This window comes from Monodelphis domestica, chromosome 2 (assembly GCF_027887165.1).
Source record: "Monodelphis domestica isolate mMonDom1 chromosome 2, mMonDom1.pri, whole genome shotgun sequence".
NCBI lineage: Eukaryota > Metazoa > Chordata > Mammalia > Didelphimorphia > Didelphidae > Monodelphis > Monodelphis domestica.
The window spans coordinates 30,834,033-30,852,473 of NC_077228.1; the positions used below are offsets into that span (position 1 = coordinate 30,834,033).

At 39.9% G+C, this 18,441-nt stretch overlaps 2 protein-coding genes across 2 annotated transcripts in view; both read right to left on the minus strand.

Moving 5' to 3' along the window:
• Positions 1 to 3,036, minus strand: part of LOC100023529 (cytochrome P450 4Z1) — a 48,500-nt gene extending 45,464 nt beyond the window's left edge. The window contains exon 1 of the mRNA XM_001375011.3: positions 2,766 to 3,036. Within this exon, the coding sequence (XP_001375048.2) occupies positions 2,766 to 2,957 (192 nt within the window). The 5' untranslated portion in view covers positions 2,958 to 3,036. The remainder of the gene's footprint in view (positions 1 to 2,765) is intronic.
• An 11,063-nt stretch (positions 3,037 to 14,099) lies between these two features.
• LOC100023558 (cytochrome P450 4X1-like) overlaps positions 14,100 to 18,441 on the minus strand; it is a 31,663-nt gene continuing 27,321 nt past the window's right edge. The window contains exons 11-12 of the mRNA XM_056815182.1: positions 16,549 to 16,631; positions 14,100 to 15,299 (exon numbers count right to left, since the gene is read on the minus strand). Coding sequence (XP_056671160.1) covers positions 15,131 to 15,299; positions 16,549 to 16,631 — 252 coding nt within the window. The 3' untranslated portion in view covers positions 14,100 to 15,130. The remainder of the gene's footprint in view (positions 15,300 to 16,548; positions 16,632 to 18,441) is intronic.

Genomic DNA, 18,441 nt, shown 5'->3' on the forward strand with positions numbered 1-18,441 from the left:
AATGGAAGACAGTTTCTCAGATGGCATTTTGTCAAAAGACCTTTCTTGGTTTCCATACTTTCCTCAACATTATCTCTTCAAAGGAAGAACTGTGGGAATAGAAACAGAAGAAAAACAACTGCTTGGGATAAAGACTCTAAATGATCTCTCTAGTGCAAATATCAACAATATGGAAATAGGTCTTGATCAATGACACAAGTAAAACCCAGTGGGTTGGTGGGAGGAGAGGGAAAGAATATGAATCTTGTAACCATGGAAAAATATTCTAAATTAACTAATTAAATAAAAATTTCAAAAAATTTGTCTCTTCAAAATTTCAAATTCCTTTTTGTCCTTATGCCATTCTTTCTTGTATCATACTTATTTGTGTGTTTATAACCTTTCTTTCCCCATCCCATAAGACACTGAGCTCCTTGAAGGTAGGAGTTATTTCCTGCCTATACTACCAGCTCACTTATATTTTTGCACATAGTATGGATGTAAAAAAATTATAGAATTCAAAAAAGGCATTGGTGAAAATGCTAATGTTCTGCCAGAATCTCCACAAGAAGGGTCCTTAGAGGCTGTCCAGTCTAAAATAAACCTCCAGGGAGATGCTTTCTCCGACATTTCCAACAAGTAATTGGGCAGCAGATGGCTGAAGATCTCCAGTGAGAGGAAGCCTACCACTTACTCAGGCAGTCCATTCTGCCTTGGGTTAACTCATTGTCAGGAATTTTTTTCCTTGTCACTCTAAATTTGCTTCTCTATAACATTCATCCATTGTCTCTAGTTCTGCCCTCCCAGAACCAGTTTAATCTTTATTCCACATTATAGTCCTTTAGCTACCTGAAGATAGTCAACATATCTCCTGTATCTTTTTTTTAGGTTAAACATCTCAGTTTCCTAAATGGGGTCTTAAGGACGGACTTTCATTACATGGAGCTGAGTTTTTTTTATCATCCTAATTTATCTCTTTTCTTTGATGATTGGCTCAGCTCTGAATGATTAGAAGAATTTAGGCAGTGTTCTAGTGGATAGAGGATTGGACAAGGAGTCAGGAAGACCTGAGTACAAATCCTTCTTAAGATGTGATCCAGATAAATCACTTAACCTTTGTCTGACTAAGTTTTCCCATCTGTTAAATTGGAGTAATAATAATAATAATACTTATCCCCAGGACTGTTGTGAGAATAAAATGTAATAACACTTGTAGATTACTTTGCCAATATTAAAGTGTTACATAAATGCTATTATTATCATCCTTAATAATGCTCTGACCAGATTTAGTTCAATAGATGAATCCTCCAAGGCAAGGACTGACTTCACCAATTCAAGAGCCTGTGGTTCACTCATTGTTAGCTGGTTGGATTTAGAACCAATACAGATTCCCTCTCTTCTCCATTTCTACACTCTCTTTGAAAGCTGCTGTGGCCAAAAGACTTCTCACCTCAGGGTCAATCTGGTGATGTCTTTGGAAATTTAGCTCAGTTGGTCCCAAGGGGATGACAGATCAGCAGAATGTACTTGGAATTTTCCCAGTGAAGGAAGACCTGCCACAATTCAGGCTTCATTTGCATAATCTTGAGGAACCCAGAGTCATCTCTATGCTCCATGAGACATTAGAGGACTTCAGTGGAGGAAGGGGATGAGCCCCAGGAACCCTGGGATTAGGGGTTAGTGAAGACTAAAGATGGGAATCATGCAACCCTTGATGAATAAAGCAGTTAGCCCATTCTTTCTAGAGCGGGAGAGCCTGAGGTCTTGATGTGGTTAATGACTAGTCTAAAGGAGAGAGAGAGAGAGAGAGAGAGAGAGAGAGAGAGAGAGAGAGAGAGAGAGAGAGAGAGAGAGAGAGAGAGAGAGAGAGGAGAGAGAGAGAGAGAGAGACTGGAGTGAAAGGGTTAGCCGGCAGGTTATCTGACTACAAGTCAGGCGGATTTCCCATGATGCCCTGTGATTGAGGTAGGGGGAACAGAGGAAGTTGGAAGCTTACCCCAAAATGGTAGTGGATTTGAAAAAGGGCGACACAGAGGTCAGGAGAAAGCCCCCATGCCCTGCAAGTTTTACATGTCAGTCTCCAGACTCAAAAGTCAAAAAGTTTGACAAAGGGTTTCACTCAAAAGTTTCCTCTTTGGGGAGAGTTTCTTTAATGTTGCAGTGGGATTTTGAAGGCCTGTGCTTGTAACTATTAGGGATTGCAGCCGTGGGTGCAGCATATATGTGATAGAATGAGTTCCCTGGGGACAGTGGCCAGGGCTGATCTAGACTTGGAGTCTCCCCCAAAGCCCAGCACACATGCTACATGTTTGTTGACTTTAATTAGATGAATGGGGTACTATGGGGGGGGGGAAAGCCCTGCATTTGGGGATTTGAAGATCTGGACTTAATTTTTAGAGTTTCCTCGTAAAGTTTTTAGGTGGGCGACTTCAAATAGGGTCCCAACAGATAGTGACTTGCCCAAGGTTCCAAAGTAGTAAAACACACGAATTGGAATCCAGGTCCTCTGACTCCACCCATATCCATTGTTCTCAATGACTCCTCAAGAGCTGAGAGAACAAAGGGGCAACTCGACTGCTAGTAGGGCTGGAGGAAGGCCAAGAGATGTTCATTAAGGTTCCCTAGAATAGATCTTTGCGGCTCTTCTCCATCTTCCTGATTCTTACAAAGGGAGTCTCCCTTGAGACTGGAAACTGCGCTCGCGGGAAGTCAAGCCAGGGGTAGCAGCCTCTTCCTCCCTCTGTCCTGGCCTTTCGGCCCGAGGCCCTCCAGAGTTCCCCGCTTACCTCTCTCTGGTTCCCAAAGAGCCAGTGTGGAGGGGGTCCGGGGAAGAGGCGCAGGGCTCGCAACAGTCCCTGGCGCCGGAGGTAGAGCTTGACGACCTGCAACAGCAGCAGCGCGAGAACGAACGTCAAGGCCAAGTGCAAGGGCCGAGTCCAGTGCGTCTCCAGCCAAGAAGGGATCTTATCCGCGCCCATGGTTCCGGGCTGCGTCTGGATGCTCAGCTGGGAAGACCAGGTGTCATGTGTGGCAGCTTCTTCAGCCGGAGCTAAGTTCCCTCCCTCCCTCTCTCTGAAAATCTCCGCCTTCTCTCCGCATATCCCCGCCCCTTCTCCAACCCTGCATTCCCAGCCTGCTCTCCTCCCTTACTTGCACTCCAGTCTGTCTGCAGTCCCTTCTCTCCATCTCTTCCCATGCTCCTTCACTTCCCTGCAGTCCGCACCCATTTATGCTTCCGATGTTTCCTCTACCTATCTCGGATTTAAAGGAGGCTGGGAAGGAAAGAGCTGGGCACCGGGGGCGGGGGTGGAAGGGGTGGGGAGGGAGACGGGGGAGGGGCTGCAGCCCTGCTAGAATCTTATTAGGAACCTTTTCCAGATCGCCGCGGATGGGGTCGGAGGAGAACCAAACTGAAAACAGAACAGTGGTTATCTCCTGGCGCTCCAAAGTAGGGGAGAGGCAGCTTCTATCCTTGCAAAGCAACCGGCCCTGGGTGACATGGGGCCTTTGGGAGAGAGATCTAGAGCCCTTCTCAGTCAAATAAAAGGGGTGGATGAGGGACATCACCCTTCCCCACACCCTTGAGACATTTTCCAGTCCTTTCTTGCTCGGCCTCTCCTAAACTCCTCCCCAAGTTCCTTTGTATCTGTTTTGTATTTATTCTGTATATAATGAGGTTAAGTGGATGACCAGATCATCTAAAATCAGTGCATTCCCCTGGGAGGATGAGAACTCTGGGAACCTGCTTCTAGGAGAAAGAAAGATCAGGCAAGTGTGGACATTCTGTGTTGGTCTCCTAAGTGTTTGTGAACTGCCTGCAGCTTTAAACCTACTTGATTGGGGCAGTCTCTTTTCCACCAGTCCAGAAGTGAAAGGATTCCTTCTCTCACAGCAGCTAACAAAATGTGTGTGGGGAGTAGGTGGGTTCTAGGTAAGAGGGGTGAAGGAGTCCTAGGAGTTGTGGCCATGGGCATCTTGGAACCCAGGATTCTAGGCCTGATCTTGTCACTAGCCCAGAAGGGAAACCCTGAGAATTGGGGGAAGAATATTAGCCACAGATATTATATTGCCCTATAAAACTGGTATGCCTGCTCCTAAAACTACAGCTAGAACCAGAGGGAAGACTGGGCCCACAAATGCAGCCCAAAGGAGGAGAGAGGCACCCCTGTAGGCAGTGGTTGGGGTAATTCAAACCTCTGGGCCTGCATCCCATCAAGTGTGATGAACAAACTTCCTATCTTGTCAGTAGGGTGTAGCAGATGTACAGAAGGCATTTCTTGATGCTTTCTTTGGAATCTTAAATCCTATTATGTTTGTGGTATCTATTGTTCATTCATTACAACGTGATTCTTTTTGACCCTGGGCACCTATGTCCATGGGGCTTACTTGGCAAAGATATTGGCATGGTTTGCCATTTCTTTGTCCAGGGACATATAGTGGCTAAATGACTTGTCCAAGGTCAGACAGCTAGGAAGTTTCTGATCATGCCCTCTAAACATGGGTATCCCATGCATAATTACCATCCCTAATTTCATCAAACCAGTTGTGAGAAATTAATTGATCAGTGCTGCCTTGTCTACTAATACTTCTCTCTCCTCTACCTACACATTACACTCTTTTATGTAAAAATAGATTTTTTTATGACAACAAACATTTATTTATTTTGCCCTCCCCCCTCCCCTGATTACATGGTGGTACAATTTTCAATAATCATTTTCTGAAATTTTGAGATCCATGTTCTCTCCCTCCACCGCCCCCAAGATAGCAGGTACTATGATATAGATTGTTTATGTTTTATCATATAATACATATTTCCATGTTCATCATATTGTGAAAGAAAACATATCACTTACACTAACAACAAATTCATGGAGGAAATAAAATGAAGAATGGTATGCTTCATTCTGCATTCAGACTCGATCTGTTCCTTCTTTGGTGGTAGATAACCTTTTTTCCTCATGAATCCCTTGGAGCTGTCCTGGGTCCTTGCATTGCTGAGAGTAGCTTAGTCATTCACAGTTGATCATCATACAATATTGCTGTTACTGTGTACAATATTTTCCTGGTTTTATTCACTTCACTTTGCATCACTTCATATAAATCTTTTTATTGTTTTCCTTTTTGTTGTATTAGCCAGACTGATAGGTGTGAAGTGGTATCTCAGAGTTTTTTAAATTTGCATTTCTCTAATCAATTGTGATTTGGAGTACATTTTCATAAGACCAAAGATAGCTTTAATTATTTCATCTGAGAATTGTCTGTTCATATCCTTTGACAACTTGTCAATTGGGGAATGCTTTGTACTCCTATAAATTTGACTCAGTTCTCTACATATTTGAGAACTGAGGCCTTTGTCAAAGATACTTGCTATAAAATTTTTGTCCCATTTTGTTGTTCCTTTCCTAGCCTTGCTTTCATTGGTTTTGTTTGTGCAACTCCTTTTAAATATAATATAGTTGGTCGCCAGGGATTTAAATTCTAAATCTCAATGAAATACTCAAATCAGAATGGAATTTTATGGTAGTTTATTTACAATAGAAGGAAGAAATTAAGAATGAGAGAGAGAGGAAAAAGGGAAGGATAGCTGCCCTGGCCTGGTCTGAACCCAGCAGGAGTTCAGAGGCCTCAGCCAAGGGACCTTTCGAGAGGCTTTTGCCTCCAGAAAAAGCCAAGGAAAGGGGTGTCCCAAGAGATGGGCCTTTCCAGACACTGTTGCCTCCAGAAAAGTCAAGGAAAGGGGAGTCAGCCTTATCACTCACCACATGATCATCTAAGGGAAGCTGTCTGAGATCTCATGCTCGAGCTCCTCCACAGTCATGTTCCACCTCCATGTTCTCTCATAGGAAGTGATGGAAAATATAAAGGCAGTTCTTTATGTCACTTCCTGTGTCTCACATATACCAATGGAGGCTTAAACTTGGCTTTTGGACACCCCAGGGGGTCAGTCAGTTGTTTCTAATTTGACACTTGCTAGCACACGCAGGTCATAGACCTTCCTCCCCCAAACCTAATCCTTAAGTGGGGGTGAATACATTCCTGGTTGCTAAAATTCTAAAGACTAAGCAGGTTGGAGAAAATCTAAAATTCACAAAACCCAGCTACTTTACTCCAGGATTTGCCATACAAGGGAGAAGCAATATATCAGTATTCAGAAACCATATCCTTGTTGGAAAAGACCAGAATGGATTTAAAAGATATACCATTAAAAAATGCAGAACTAGAGCTTTACACCAATGGATTGAGTTATATGCACCAGGAAGAATGTTTTAATGGAGAAGCTGTGGTAACAAACTCAGAAACATTGTGATATGGCGCATTACCAAAAGCAATAAGCACTCAAGGTGCAGAATTAGTGGAACTGATTAAAGCCTGTCAGATAAGCAAAGGCAAAAGAATAAATATTTTTATGGATTCAAGATATGCTTTTTCAATAGTGCATGCCACAGGGGAAATATGGAAGCACAGAGGATTTCTCACTAGTTCAGGCAAGGAAATTGCATATGCAAGCCTAATTAGTGAACTCCGAGAGGCCATACAATTGCCTAAGGAAGTAGCAGTCATCCACTGTAAATCACATACATTTAGCAAAGAGCTGATGTCCTTAGGAAATGCCAGAGCCAACATCACAGCAAAATTTGCAGTGAGATGGGGACCTACACATGTGTTGAATTTCTCAGTCTTAGGGGAAGATAATCTACAATATGCCTATGAGGACAGTGAAATTCAAACATGGAAAAAGAACTTTAAGGCAAAAGAGACAGAAGGCATATGGTTTTCAGAGTCAGGCAAACCCATGTTGCCTAGAAAACTGTACTGTCAAGTATGCAATGCCATACATGACAAAGGACACTATGGAACCCAGGGGATCATAGACTCTGTGTGACAATTTTGGATTGCTCCTAGCATTTCATCTTGTGCAATAAAAGTTTGTCAAAACTGCAGGATTTGTATGCAGTTCAATCAAGGAATGTGCAAAAACAAAGGTCTGGGAGGTCAACCTGTAGCTTATACTCCATTTGAATGTATACTGATTGGTTACATGCCAAATGACAAGGGTTTAAGTTTTGCCTGGTAATAGTAGACAGACTGACAAGATGGCCAGAGGTTTTTCCTGCCAAAAAGAACACAGAAGCATTTGTCATGAAAATGCTATTGAAGGAAATCATTCCTAGGTTTGGAATTCCTTCCAGGGTGGATTCTGACCAGGGATCACATTTTGTACAGTCCATATTGAAAGAAATTTATGAAAACCTGGGGATAAAAGCTTCTTTACACACACCATATCATCCCCAGAGTTCAGGTCAAGTTGAGAGAATGAACAGAGAACTCAAGACACTTGTGGGTAAAATCTGTTAAGAGACTCACTTGAAATGGACAGAGAGTCTACCAATAGAATAATTCCATCTTAGAACACACCCATGTGGAGACTTACACCTTTCTCCATTTGAGATGTTGTATTGACATGCAATTTGGCAAGAGCTTTCAAACCTACATATATCTCCATGCTAGGAGGAGATTATACATTGGAATCATACATCAAAGCTTGGCAAACCAGGATAAAAGAACTTCATTAGTTGGGTATAATTCAACAAAGAGTACCATTAGATTACTCTTTACATAATATCAAACCAGGAGACAAAGTATATATTAGAAATTTTAATAAGAAAACAATTGTGGACAAAAAGTGGGTTGGTCCCTATGACATATTATTAACAACTCCCAGTGCAGTAAGGGTAGCAGAAAAGGATTCATGGATCCTTTGTTCACACACAGAAATAGAGAAACCTTACACCAATAGTGAAAATCAAGGCAAAAATGCAAATAACAAAGAGAGTGCTGAGAACAGAAAACAATTAGAATCATAAGAGATAGATCAGAATACATCAAAAGTTCCAGAAACAATTCAAGAGGAAGAATAGATGACAGTCAATCATGAGGCAACAGACAGGATGATAGACAACAGTCAAATATAATTCAAGGAGACAAAAGAATACAAAAGAGAAGATACCAGCCCAGAGGAAAAGAAAAGAAATCACCCCAGAGGGAAAGCTAGAAGAAAAGCTGCTAGAAAAAAGAAACACAGTTACAAAGATGCCATGAACAGTAAGAACATTGAACTTTGTAAATAAGAAGAGGATGGATGGTAATCAGGATTTATGTAAAAATGGTGTGGCATTAACATAAACACACACATTAATTTCACATATTTAGGAAACATGCAACACAGACATAGCTTGGAAGAAAGAAGAGATCCATCCGGCAACAGTGAGAAGTGGAAATCTGAAAAACATATGTAAGTATATGTATTCAACACAATATAATAAGACACAAAACCAAAAATCACTACTGATTCATTTTTTTGACCTTGTGTAGATAAATGAGTCTGTGATTGCAACAATGAAAAAAATGTAAATAATTAGTTAGTTCCATAAAGTCTTAAGTAAATAGAAAGATCAATCAATTTTCCTATTTGATTAACGTCAGGAGTAGGTAGTAAAATAATGGATTGTATTTTTATGTACATAATTTCTGTAAAATTTTATACTTATAAAATAGGTTTTGCAATGTAGCTATAGGGTTTATATTGTATCATAGCTTATACATACATTGTACATAAAAAATGTAAAGAAGAGGGTAAAGAAATTAGGATAATATTGTGCATCAGTTTAGTGGTTAGAATAAGTGTTAGTATAAACAACATAGATTGTTATATTTGTTAAGAATGGAGTTAAACTACATTGGCAAAATAGTTTATTTGGAGTGGTTAATTGTAAAACTTAGATAGAAATTGTGTTAATGGAAGTTTTAGAGTTGAATTAAGTTTGCATGGTGATAGCATAGATAAAAATTTGTTGTATTAGTGTAGCATTGTAAATATAGTAATAGCAATAATAATGTTGATTGATTTATGATATGTTATTGTATTGCATAATTGGATTTCATTTCATTTTAATTTTGTAAACCCCCAAATTTCCCTTACCCATACCTTTCCTGAAAAATCTCTTAGAGTAAGTAGAGATCTAGAATAGCATAGGATAGGGCAGCAAAGGGTATTTTATTATTTTGGGGGGAGTAGATTAGAAATAGGAAAAATAGATCAATGGTAAGTATATATACATATATATATATATATATATATATTTAAGACATCTTAGGTTAAGATTGCCATTTCAAAGAGGACAAATGTAGGAATAGGTTTAAATGGAGAGGAAAGATAGAACACAGGAGAAGAGATGATTGACAGACAGAGAGGCAGAATATCCAGGAGGAATGCTGGGAAAGTTTTCAACTGACTCAGAGGGAGTTGTTCCTTATTCCTGAAAGAGTGAAGAATGATCCTGAGCCCTGAAAGAGTGAAGAACGATCCTGAGCTCTGATTTAGGAAATCTCATCTTATTGAATAGCCTAAAGTGTCCCAAAGTGACTACAGTGCCTCTGGTGTAAATCAATCATCTTAAAGATCCTGTCTCTCACTGTACTGAGTTTTCATCACAGGGACATACCCCTGAGACCATCTAGTTAAGTAGAAAGACAACCCTGCTAGGTTTAAACACCATCAAGCCTAGCTAACAAATAAGATCAAGATAAGGGGTTTTGTTTCTCATTTTACAACACGTATATGCACAGCATATACATACACAGCAACTTGATTGGGGATGTTTATTTAAAAATTGGGCAGCTTGGTGGCAGAATAGAAAGAGTGCTAAGCTGGAGTCAGAAAGACTCATCTTTCTGAGTTCAAAGTTGGCCTCAGATACTTCCTACCTGTGTGACCTTGGGCAAGTCACTGAACTTTGTTGGCCTTCAGCGATCAAGAGAAATGGGCACAGACAGAAGAAATGAAATGCAAAAGAAGAGCTCCAGAAAGCACATAGAATCCACACCCAGACCAATCGAGGGAGGAGAGAATTCTATGGAAGGTTGAAGAAGGAGGCAGCTAAATTCTGGACAGTCACTTCTGCCTGGAGTGGTCTGGTTTACACACCACTTCACTTCTCTCTGGCTAACTTCTTTGAAAAGAGGAAGGCTGAAGAAAGTCTTGGCTGTTACCTTTCTCCACCTAACTTGAGCTGAAGAAAAAAGTCTTGCCCAGTAAAGACCTCAGCTGGATTATTGCTGTTTACTCCTTTTTGAAGAGACTTACACCAAAGCCTTCAATAAGTGATAGAAATTAGAATTAGGGAAGACCCCTTTTCCTCTCTCCCAATTTCCCTCTTATCTCCTTCCCCAAGAAAATAAACAGGTCCTTTTCAACTGAAGAAACTGTTCTGAAGATTTTGTACTTAGAGAGAGGAACTGACTCACTATCCGTGAGGCAAATTCCATTAGGCTGCTTAGTGAGGAGAACAGGAAGTAAGGATGTACTCAGAAATCAGCTCTCTTCCTTCAAACCTGTTTCCTGGTGTAACATATATTTGATTCCCCATCATCTCTCACTATTCCCCTCTAATACAATTTTCTAATACAATTTGGCACCCAGAAAAAGCCTGAACCCACCCCAGGCTAGTGGATAGAAAAAATTAAAAAGGGAAGGAATAAGAAGGGAAAAAAATTATACTACAAATACTATTCTGGGCATTGTGCTGGCCATTATAGCATTTTACTGGATTTACGACATCATTTACAATACGGTTACAGGAGTGGTGATAGACACAATGAGTTTCATAGCCAACTCCACTTCTTTTATAACAACTACGCCTTTTTCTAACATCATCATGTGCCAAGTGATCAACAAGTCTACGTGATCACAATGGCTGCCATTCAGACATTATCTTAACCTAGGAACATCCTTAGACTTCTAACACCCACAAAGGCTGCCCAAATACTAATTCTGGATGATAAATTAGAGACACTAGTCCATAAGATGTGCTCTGAATATCTGGCATAAAAGGAAAAAGGACAGGATAAGGAAGAGTCTGAGAAAAAGGCAGAAAAGGCTAAAGAAACAGGGAATAAGGCTAAAGATACTAAGGCAACACACAAAAATAAGACAGAGGCAAAGGATAAGGACAAGAATGTCACAGATACAGTTTCTGAGGCTCAGAAAATCCTGCCATTAATGGATATAGCCAAGATTATCTATAGGACCAGTGTTTTTCATTCTAAAGTCTATAAACCATTTACTACCCAGGACTTATATTTGTTAAAATGCTGATTCCCAAAATTTCTATCAGAGCCTTACAGATGTGTAAAGGAGCTGTAAAGAGCCTTTAAAATTTTTGAGTCCAATTTTGAGGACACAGTTCTTATTTTGTCTGAAGGTTTTAGCCCTCATGAACACAGACAATTTGTAGACAAAACCAGGCAAGATATTTCCCTGACATGTTGGCCAAAAGCAGATGGAGGATTTTGATTTTAAAATTCATCAAGCTTAGCCTTTCTCAGAAAGTGCAGAGAAGACCTTCTGCAGGCTATTAAACCATTTTGTTCTAAGCCTAATGCTTGAAGCAAGTTTGATAAGATGAATCAGAACAAAGATGAACATCCAGCCACTTTTATAGATATAGACTATCTGAAACCATTGAGTTTATCATGGGATTGAACCAAAATTTCCAGGAATTGGTGGCACAGGTGAGGAGACAATTTCTTAGGGACTATAATTCACATTTGAAGAACTTTTTCAGAAGATTTTTCCCTAAATATGACAGCATGACAATAACTGAACTCAGGGACATTGAAACATACCTACATGATAACCAAAAGGAACAAGAATGGGAAAAGCAAGAATTAAAGTAGAAATTACACCATACTGAGGAATCTCTGAAGCAAAAAAAGATTGAAGAAATTAAAAATCTACAAACGATTAGAACCTACTCCAGAACCTCTTATCAGCAACAGAGAGGTCAAAAAGAGACTAGAAAGTGCTTTTTGTGTCATAGAGTAGGCCATATTGTAAGAGATTGTTATTTAAAGAAGTATGAACAAAACAACAAGAATACCAAAAATCAGGGAAGAACTTAATACAAACAGATGCTGTGATCATTGCACTCTTAGGAGCTCTGAAACTCCAGATCTTAAGAGTATGCAATCTGCTATTCAATCAGGAGCTGAGATATTCAGATGTTGTAACTATGGGAAAGTATTCATCATAAAGCCAATACTCTGAATTAATTGAGAAAAATAATAAGGGACTTACAGAATTGAAACCCGAAGAACCTCCCTTTTTAAGGGAGAAAAAATTACATGGATGGTACCTAAAAATGAATTTATAGGGTCTGTGAGAATTTCCAATGAAGAATCAAACCAAAATATAAGTGAAAAGCAGAGACAAGTTAAGGAAATAGAATAATAGATTAAATATATGATAGCAGAGATGAGAAAGGATATTAGAGATTCACACAGAAAGAGCATAGTAACCAGTCTAGAGAAAACAAAAGAACAAATCAAAACATATCTAGAAAACTTCTTTGAGTACAGATTGGGTTCAGGGATTGAACAGGAGAGAAAGGAAATTTATAGAAACTTACAGCAATAAAATTACAAGTTGATGGCAGAAACAAAGAAACCAAATTTCAATTCCCTGTACTAAGACAATCATGTGAATGCACAGACTAGGGTTACTATTGTAGATGTATCTTTAGAAACTACATACAATGTAGACATCTCACAGACATGGATGAACCCCCACTTGGACTAATTGAAAATTCAAAAAGGTGTTTGGTGCAAACTGCCTTAGGAAAAAGACCTAACTTGAATCCAGAAGCTGAAATTTTTTACCCTGTAAAATACAACATGGAAAATTCAAATCTAAATAGTTGACTTTATTATTATTATCATTAGCAGAGATCTGTTCTTTTTGGAGCTATTTTCCTTAATACTTGGGACTATTTCATCATTGTATTTCAGTGCTTATATTCTGTCTTATCTTGTACTATCGTGTCTCTCATTTGTGTGGAGTATTAAATTATTGTTGTGTTGCAGTGCTTTCTTTTTGTTATTCTTCTTTTACTCTCATGTATTGAATTCCACTTATAGGGACAATTTTAAACATTGTTAGGACTATTGGCAATACTTCAGATTTTTTCTTATGCATGTTCTTTAGGATGTTTCATCTAGCTCTTCTATATTGCTGGTAATATTATGGGAATATGGTTGTTTTACATGCGAGGCATGATACCATGGATCTTTTCCAAACACCTTAATGAATGTGGGAGTAATCATAATTATGTCTAGAGGGCCTATCCATCTTGGTTCTGTTGATGTATCTCTATTAAAATTCTTCACATATACTTTATCTCCCAGCTTGATAGTGTGTAATGAAAAATGCAATGGTACCCTCTGTACTAATAATCCTAGCCTTCTCAATGCCTCCAACCTATTTTGTATTTCTACTAAATAAGAATGGAGTTGGCATTCTCCTTTTAGCATGGATATATATGATGGCATGGTTCTACCATGCCATAAAGGTTGGCCATATAACATCTCAAACAGGGATATGTGCAAGTCACCTCTAGGTCTTATTCTTAGTTGAAATAAAGCTAAAGGAAGAACATCTGTCCATTTCAGGTGTATTTCTGAACAGAGTTTTCCTATGGATGTCTTCAATTCTTTGTCCATTCTTTCAACTTGCCCTGAACTCTGAGGCCTATACACATCATGTAGACTGCTTTTTATACCCAAATTCTTGTACACTTCTTGTAGGATCTGAGAAGTGAAATGAGTCCATCAATCCAAGCCTATAGTATCAGGAATGCCATATCTAGGAATTATTTCTTTCAGTAAAGATCTTACTACTGTGGCTGTATCATTTTTTCTAGCCAGATATGCCTCAACCCATCTTGTCAATCTATCAAACGAACTGGAGAAGGACATTTTAAACCACTCTAGTATCTTTGCCATTATCATTGTTAATCAGCTGTGCCCAACTCCTCCTGACCCCATTTGGTAAGAAAACCCCAAATGGGATCACAAAGAGTCATACATGACTGATCAATTATTGTCAACAATGAATTGACAAATTAACTAATCAACCTTTTTTTCTTATCATTCTTGATCCCCATTTGGTATTTGGACGAATAATTTTGTTGAGCCTGTACAGTATATCAAACACAGTCACCATTCTCTTCTTTTGCAATCCCCTACTTAAAGAAAATGAAAACATACACATACTTCCAAAGATATTGTAAGTGATAACAATTTCATTTATATATGTATATGGTAAGTACTAATTCCATCAGAATTTATTAACAAACATAAAGAAAGGAAAAAAACTTTGGAGTGAATGTCTCCTGTCTTGGCCAGGTGAAAAGTATGAGGTTGGAGGAGGCAAGGCGTTTCAATATCCTTCTCTGATCCCACAGAGAGAAAAATTCCACACAGTTAAGTCCAGTTGAGTCACATCCCCCTCGGGGGTGCAGGAAAGTCCTAGCAGAGACCAGAACTGAAATGCTACATACCCATCCAGCTTCAAGTTCACAGCCTTCATTGGATTTCCTTGCTCCTGATCAGAGTTTCTTTGATTCCCAACACGAGGTGGATGGAAAACTCAAACATAGCTTGATCTCCCTCTAAATGGAAGCTTTTGGGATTTCATTAACAGTCTGGTAATGAGGAAATTATTCCAAACCCTCACCGGTACCTACTCCTACTCTGGTTTCTTGGTACTCTTCCTTGCACTAGCAATCCAGCAGATTTCTTTCTTCAGGCAATTCTACCTTCCACCATGCATCTCTGAGCGACATCATTAGTTCCAGATATTTTAGTTACTTGAAAGCCCAACCTAGACACTTTTTTTAAAATTGTGCTCACTCTTGATCATGGTCCAAATAAAATGGCAATAGAGTCACATTTGATTATCTGCTTTGTGGATTACTGGTGCTGAAATTCTCACTTTCTGAGTAACTTTTTCCCCAGCACTGCAAGACACCATAGCCCTGGTTTATTGCTGGGAGCTTTCAAGGGACCCAGGCTGGCTCATCGCTATCGCTAACAGTGGTTTAAGTGAGTAAAATGTTAGGAAGGCTCTCTCTTGAAATCCTGAGTCTCTCAGCCCCTGCCCAAATCTAGGACTGTATAATTCACTCCAAAGAGAAAAAGATTGAAACCCTCAGTCGACTGCCCCGATGCTTCCATGTCTCTGTTTGTATCACTGGCTATAGCTGAAATGATTTCTCCCTCACATCATAATATCCACCATCATGAACCAGATGAGCTAACGTAGTGGCTTTAGATAGAAGTGGAAACCACTCGTAGACCTGAGAACTATTTGGGATATGGGGATTGGAGGCTTCTCAAGATCTGGAAGTAGCTCAAAGCGGAGCAGTGTCAGGGCCAGGCTCACCTTTATTAGATTCATGGCAAATTGCTGCCCAATGCAGTTCCTGGGGATAGGAAGGAAGAGAGAGAAAATGAGATATGTCTTGTTTCTCCTTTCTCTTGACTTACTCTGCCTTTGAAAGGTGGAACGTTAATATTAATCTGTACTCCTTTTTGGCACTCCCTAAACAATCTTTTGATTTTAAAGGAGAAAAAAAATATTTGACCTTAATACTAAAGTTAAGAACTTGCAGGGTGGAGACAAGTTCCTTGTTTATCTGTAAATAAGCCTCTTGGGTGGTGAAGCAATTAAATAAGCTAGGCAGAGCTAGAAGGGACCACAGAAGTAACTTAATCTAATCCCCACATTTTACAGATGAGGAAATTGAGGCTTAGTAAGGCATAGGTAGAATTTGAAACCAGGCATTCTGGTCATAGTCTCCTCTGATCTATATTCAAATGCTAACTCCCACTTCCAGTCAAAAGTAGATTCCTTAGGGGGAAGGATGACTTCACTTTTACTTTTGTGCTCCCAGCTGGGAGAATGAAGTGGAACCACAGAACCAGAGGTCTAGAGCTGAAAGGGATCTCTGAGGCCACTGAGCATAAATTCGATTTGAGAAACCAGATTAAGAAAGATCAAGTGACCATCCCATGGCTACATATGTAATAAGTGTCGGAAGTCAAATTTGAACCCAAGTCCACTGACTCCAGAGTCTGTCCTCTTTCCACTTACTCCTCTTATTTGTATTCATGTCCTAGTTTCCAACACTAATAGAATAAATATTCTTTCAGGCTAATGACTGATTCATTGCTATCTCTTTACTCCCAGATGTGGGGACACTTAGGAGATATATTTGGCATACAGCAGCCATGTAATAAAGATTTGATGAATGAATAACTGGTTCGGAAAACCAAACATATGAGTATATCTTCACAGGCAGCATGCCTCAACTATCAAAGCAAAAAGTGAATATCTTCATTTAATTCAAAGGAATAACAACTAGCAAGGGGGAGAAAGCAGCTTCCAAATAAAGCTTCTTTACATTTTCTTTTTTTTTTTAAACCCTCACCTTCCGTCTTGGAGTCAATACTGTGTATTGGCTCCAAGGCAGAAGAGTGGTAAGGGCTAGGCAATGGGGGTCAAGTGACTTGCCCAGGGTCACACAGCTGGGAAGTGTCTGAGGCCAGATTTGAACCTAGGACCTCCCATCTCTAGGACTGGCTCTTAATCCACTGAGCTACGCAGCTGCCCCCTTCTTTACATTTTCAACACAGCACCTGTGTATATATAATCACTTGGTCTGTACTTACCTGAGCCCAGCAGAAAATGGTAAGAAAGCATAAGGGTGTCTCTTCTTAGTATTCTCTGGGGTGAATCTTTCAGGGTCAAAGACCTACAAAGAGACCCCCCATCCCCCCATTACAATGAGTGGATACCATTGATAAGAACGCATTGCTCACAAGTTCTAAACTTTATCCAAAATGCTTTTTGCACACATTCTCAAATAAACTAGCCAGATTATTTTTATCTGTACAGAAACCTCTATGAAAGAGGACCCTCATGTTAAGAAGAGCAGGTGGAAGCTTTGTTATCCATTTCATATATTGAATCTTTAATCCTGATAGACTTTAGCTGGCCCTCCATGAAAAGGAGAAAATTTATTTAGTGAGTTTTGAGAGGTTTAGATGGATGAGATAATTTAGATGTAAGGGAGCTTTGGCAGACCTGAATGGCTGTCTTGGAAGGCTGAGCTTGGGCCCATTTTCTAATTTCTGATTTTGTTTGTGGACTATGCAGCGGAGGTCATGTTGGACACAGTCTCTCTTGATCATCCATGGCTCTATTCACCATTAGGGGCATTTATATTAGTTTACTTGGGAATTTAGCAATATCAATACTTCAAAGAGTTTGTTTCATCAGTGGAGGCCTTTGGTCCCTCATGTCTATCATAACTCCTCCATTACTTTGAAGGTAAAGTTGCCATTGATAAGCTTTTACTGTCTTTACCTTGACTAATCATTGGGAATAAGACCGACATGAAACCATATATTCTCAGCCTGGGGTTTAGAGGCTTCCCAGGTGGGTGAGTGTGTCAGAGATCTCTCTTGGCAAAGTCTCAGAACCCAGCAAGGGCATCCTCACTCCAAGAAGGGTTTTGGAGAACTTTAATGAATTATTTAAGTAGTTTCCGCCCTCTTCTAGAACCAACCCAAGAAATTCCATGGGACTGACATAGAGGTGGTGTATCCCAGTGAGATTTCAATGAACTCTGAAGGTCTACAGGGGCTAAAAGACAAAGACTCGAATATACAGGGGAAATCCTTTAGACCCAAGTAAACATTCTCTACCCTAGAAAAGGTAGCACCTCAGTTGATTATAAAGAGACCAAAGAAATGAATTTGCCTCCAAAGCTTAGACTTCATTCATGCCTGGGTCCCTAGTCACTTATCTCTATAAGATTCCTAGAGGAGCATTGGAGGTGAAAATGACTGAAGTCAAATGAATCATACTGACACCATGGAGTGGCTTATTGAGGGAAGTAGCTTTGGAGCCAAGAAGAATCTTTGATAAGAAAAGAAAGGCTTCTCCCAACTCTTTCCAGAAGTGATGACGAAAGAAGACTCTGTTGATCCTCTAGTCAAAAGAGCTTTGTGACACTCCAACAGAAGAATTTAGTGGCACCCAGCCAAGGCAGTGGGCACGTAAAAAAAAATTGCATCTGTTGATTGAAGAATAAGGCAAAGAGACCAGAAGATGGGCCTGTTCTATAAAGATGCTGCACCCAGTAGATAAACAATTGGCCCAGCTTGGCTCAGTTTCAAGGTGCCCTGTCCCTGTCCAACTCTTACCAGTGACATCTCAGTCTATCCTCAAAGAAGCAGACACTAGTAAGGATCCAGCCCAGCCACTGGGTGACCAGCCCAGCCCAATGCAGCAAGAGGTTGGACCTTCCAACTTAGATACTCCACCTTAGGAGAAGCAAGTCTATATGAGCCACTACAGAGACACTGCTCTTCTAGAGACTGTTCAACTAAATAATGTAGTGTTTGGAAGTAAACATTTGGGACCACATTTGCTTCCCTGACCCCCAAGTAAAGTCAGAATGTCTCACTACGATTTTAACTTAGGTTTGTGCCCATTCTTCTCTTTTCCTTGATTCTGAGCATGTTTATGAGAGAGTATTCTGGTACTGAGGAAATGCT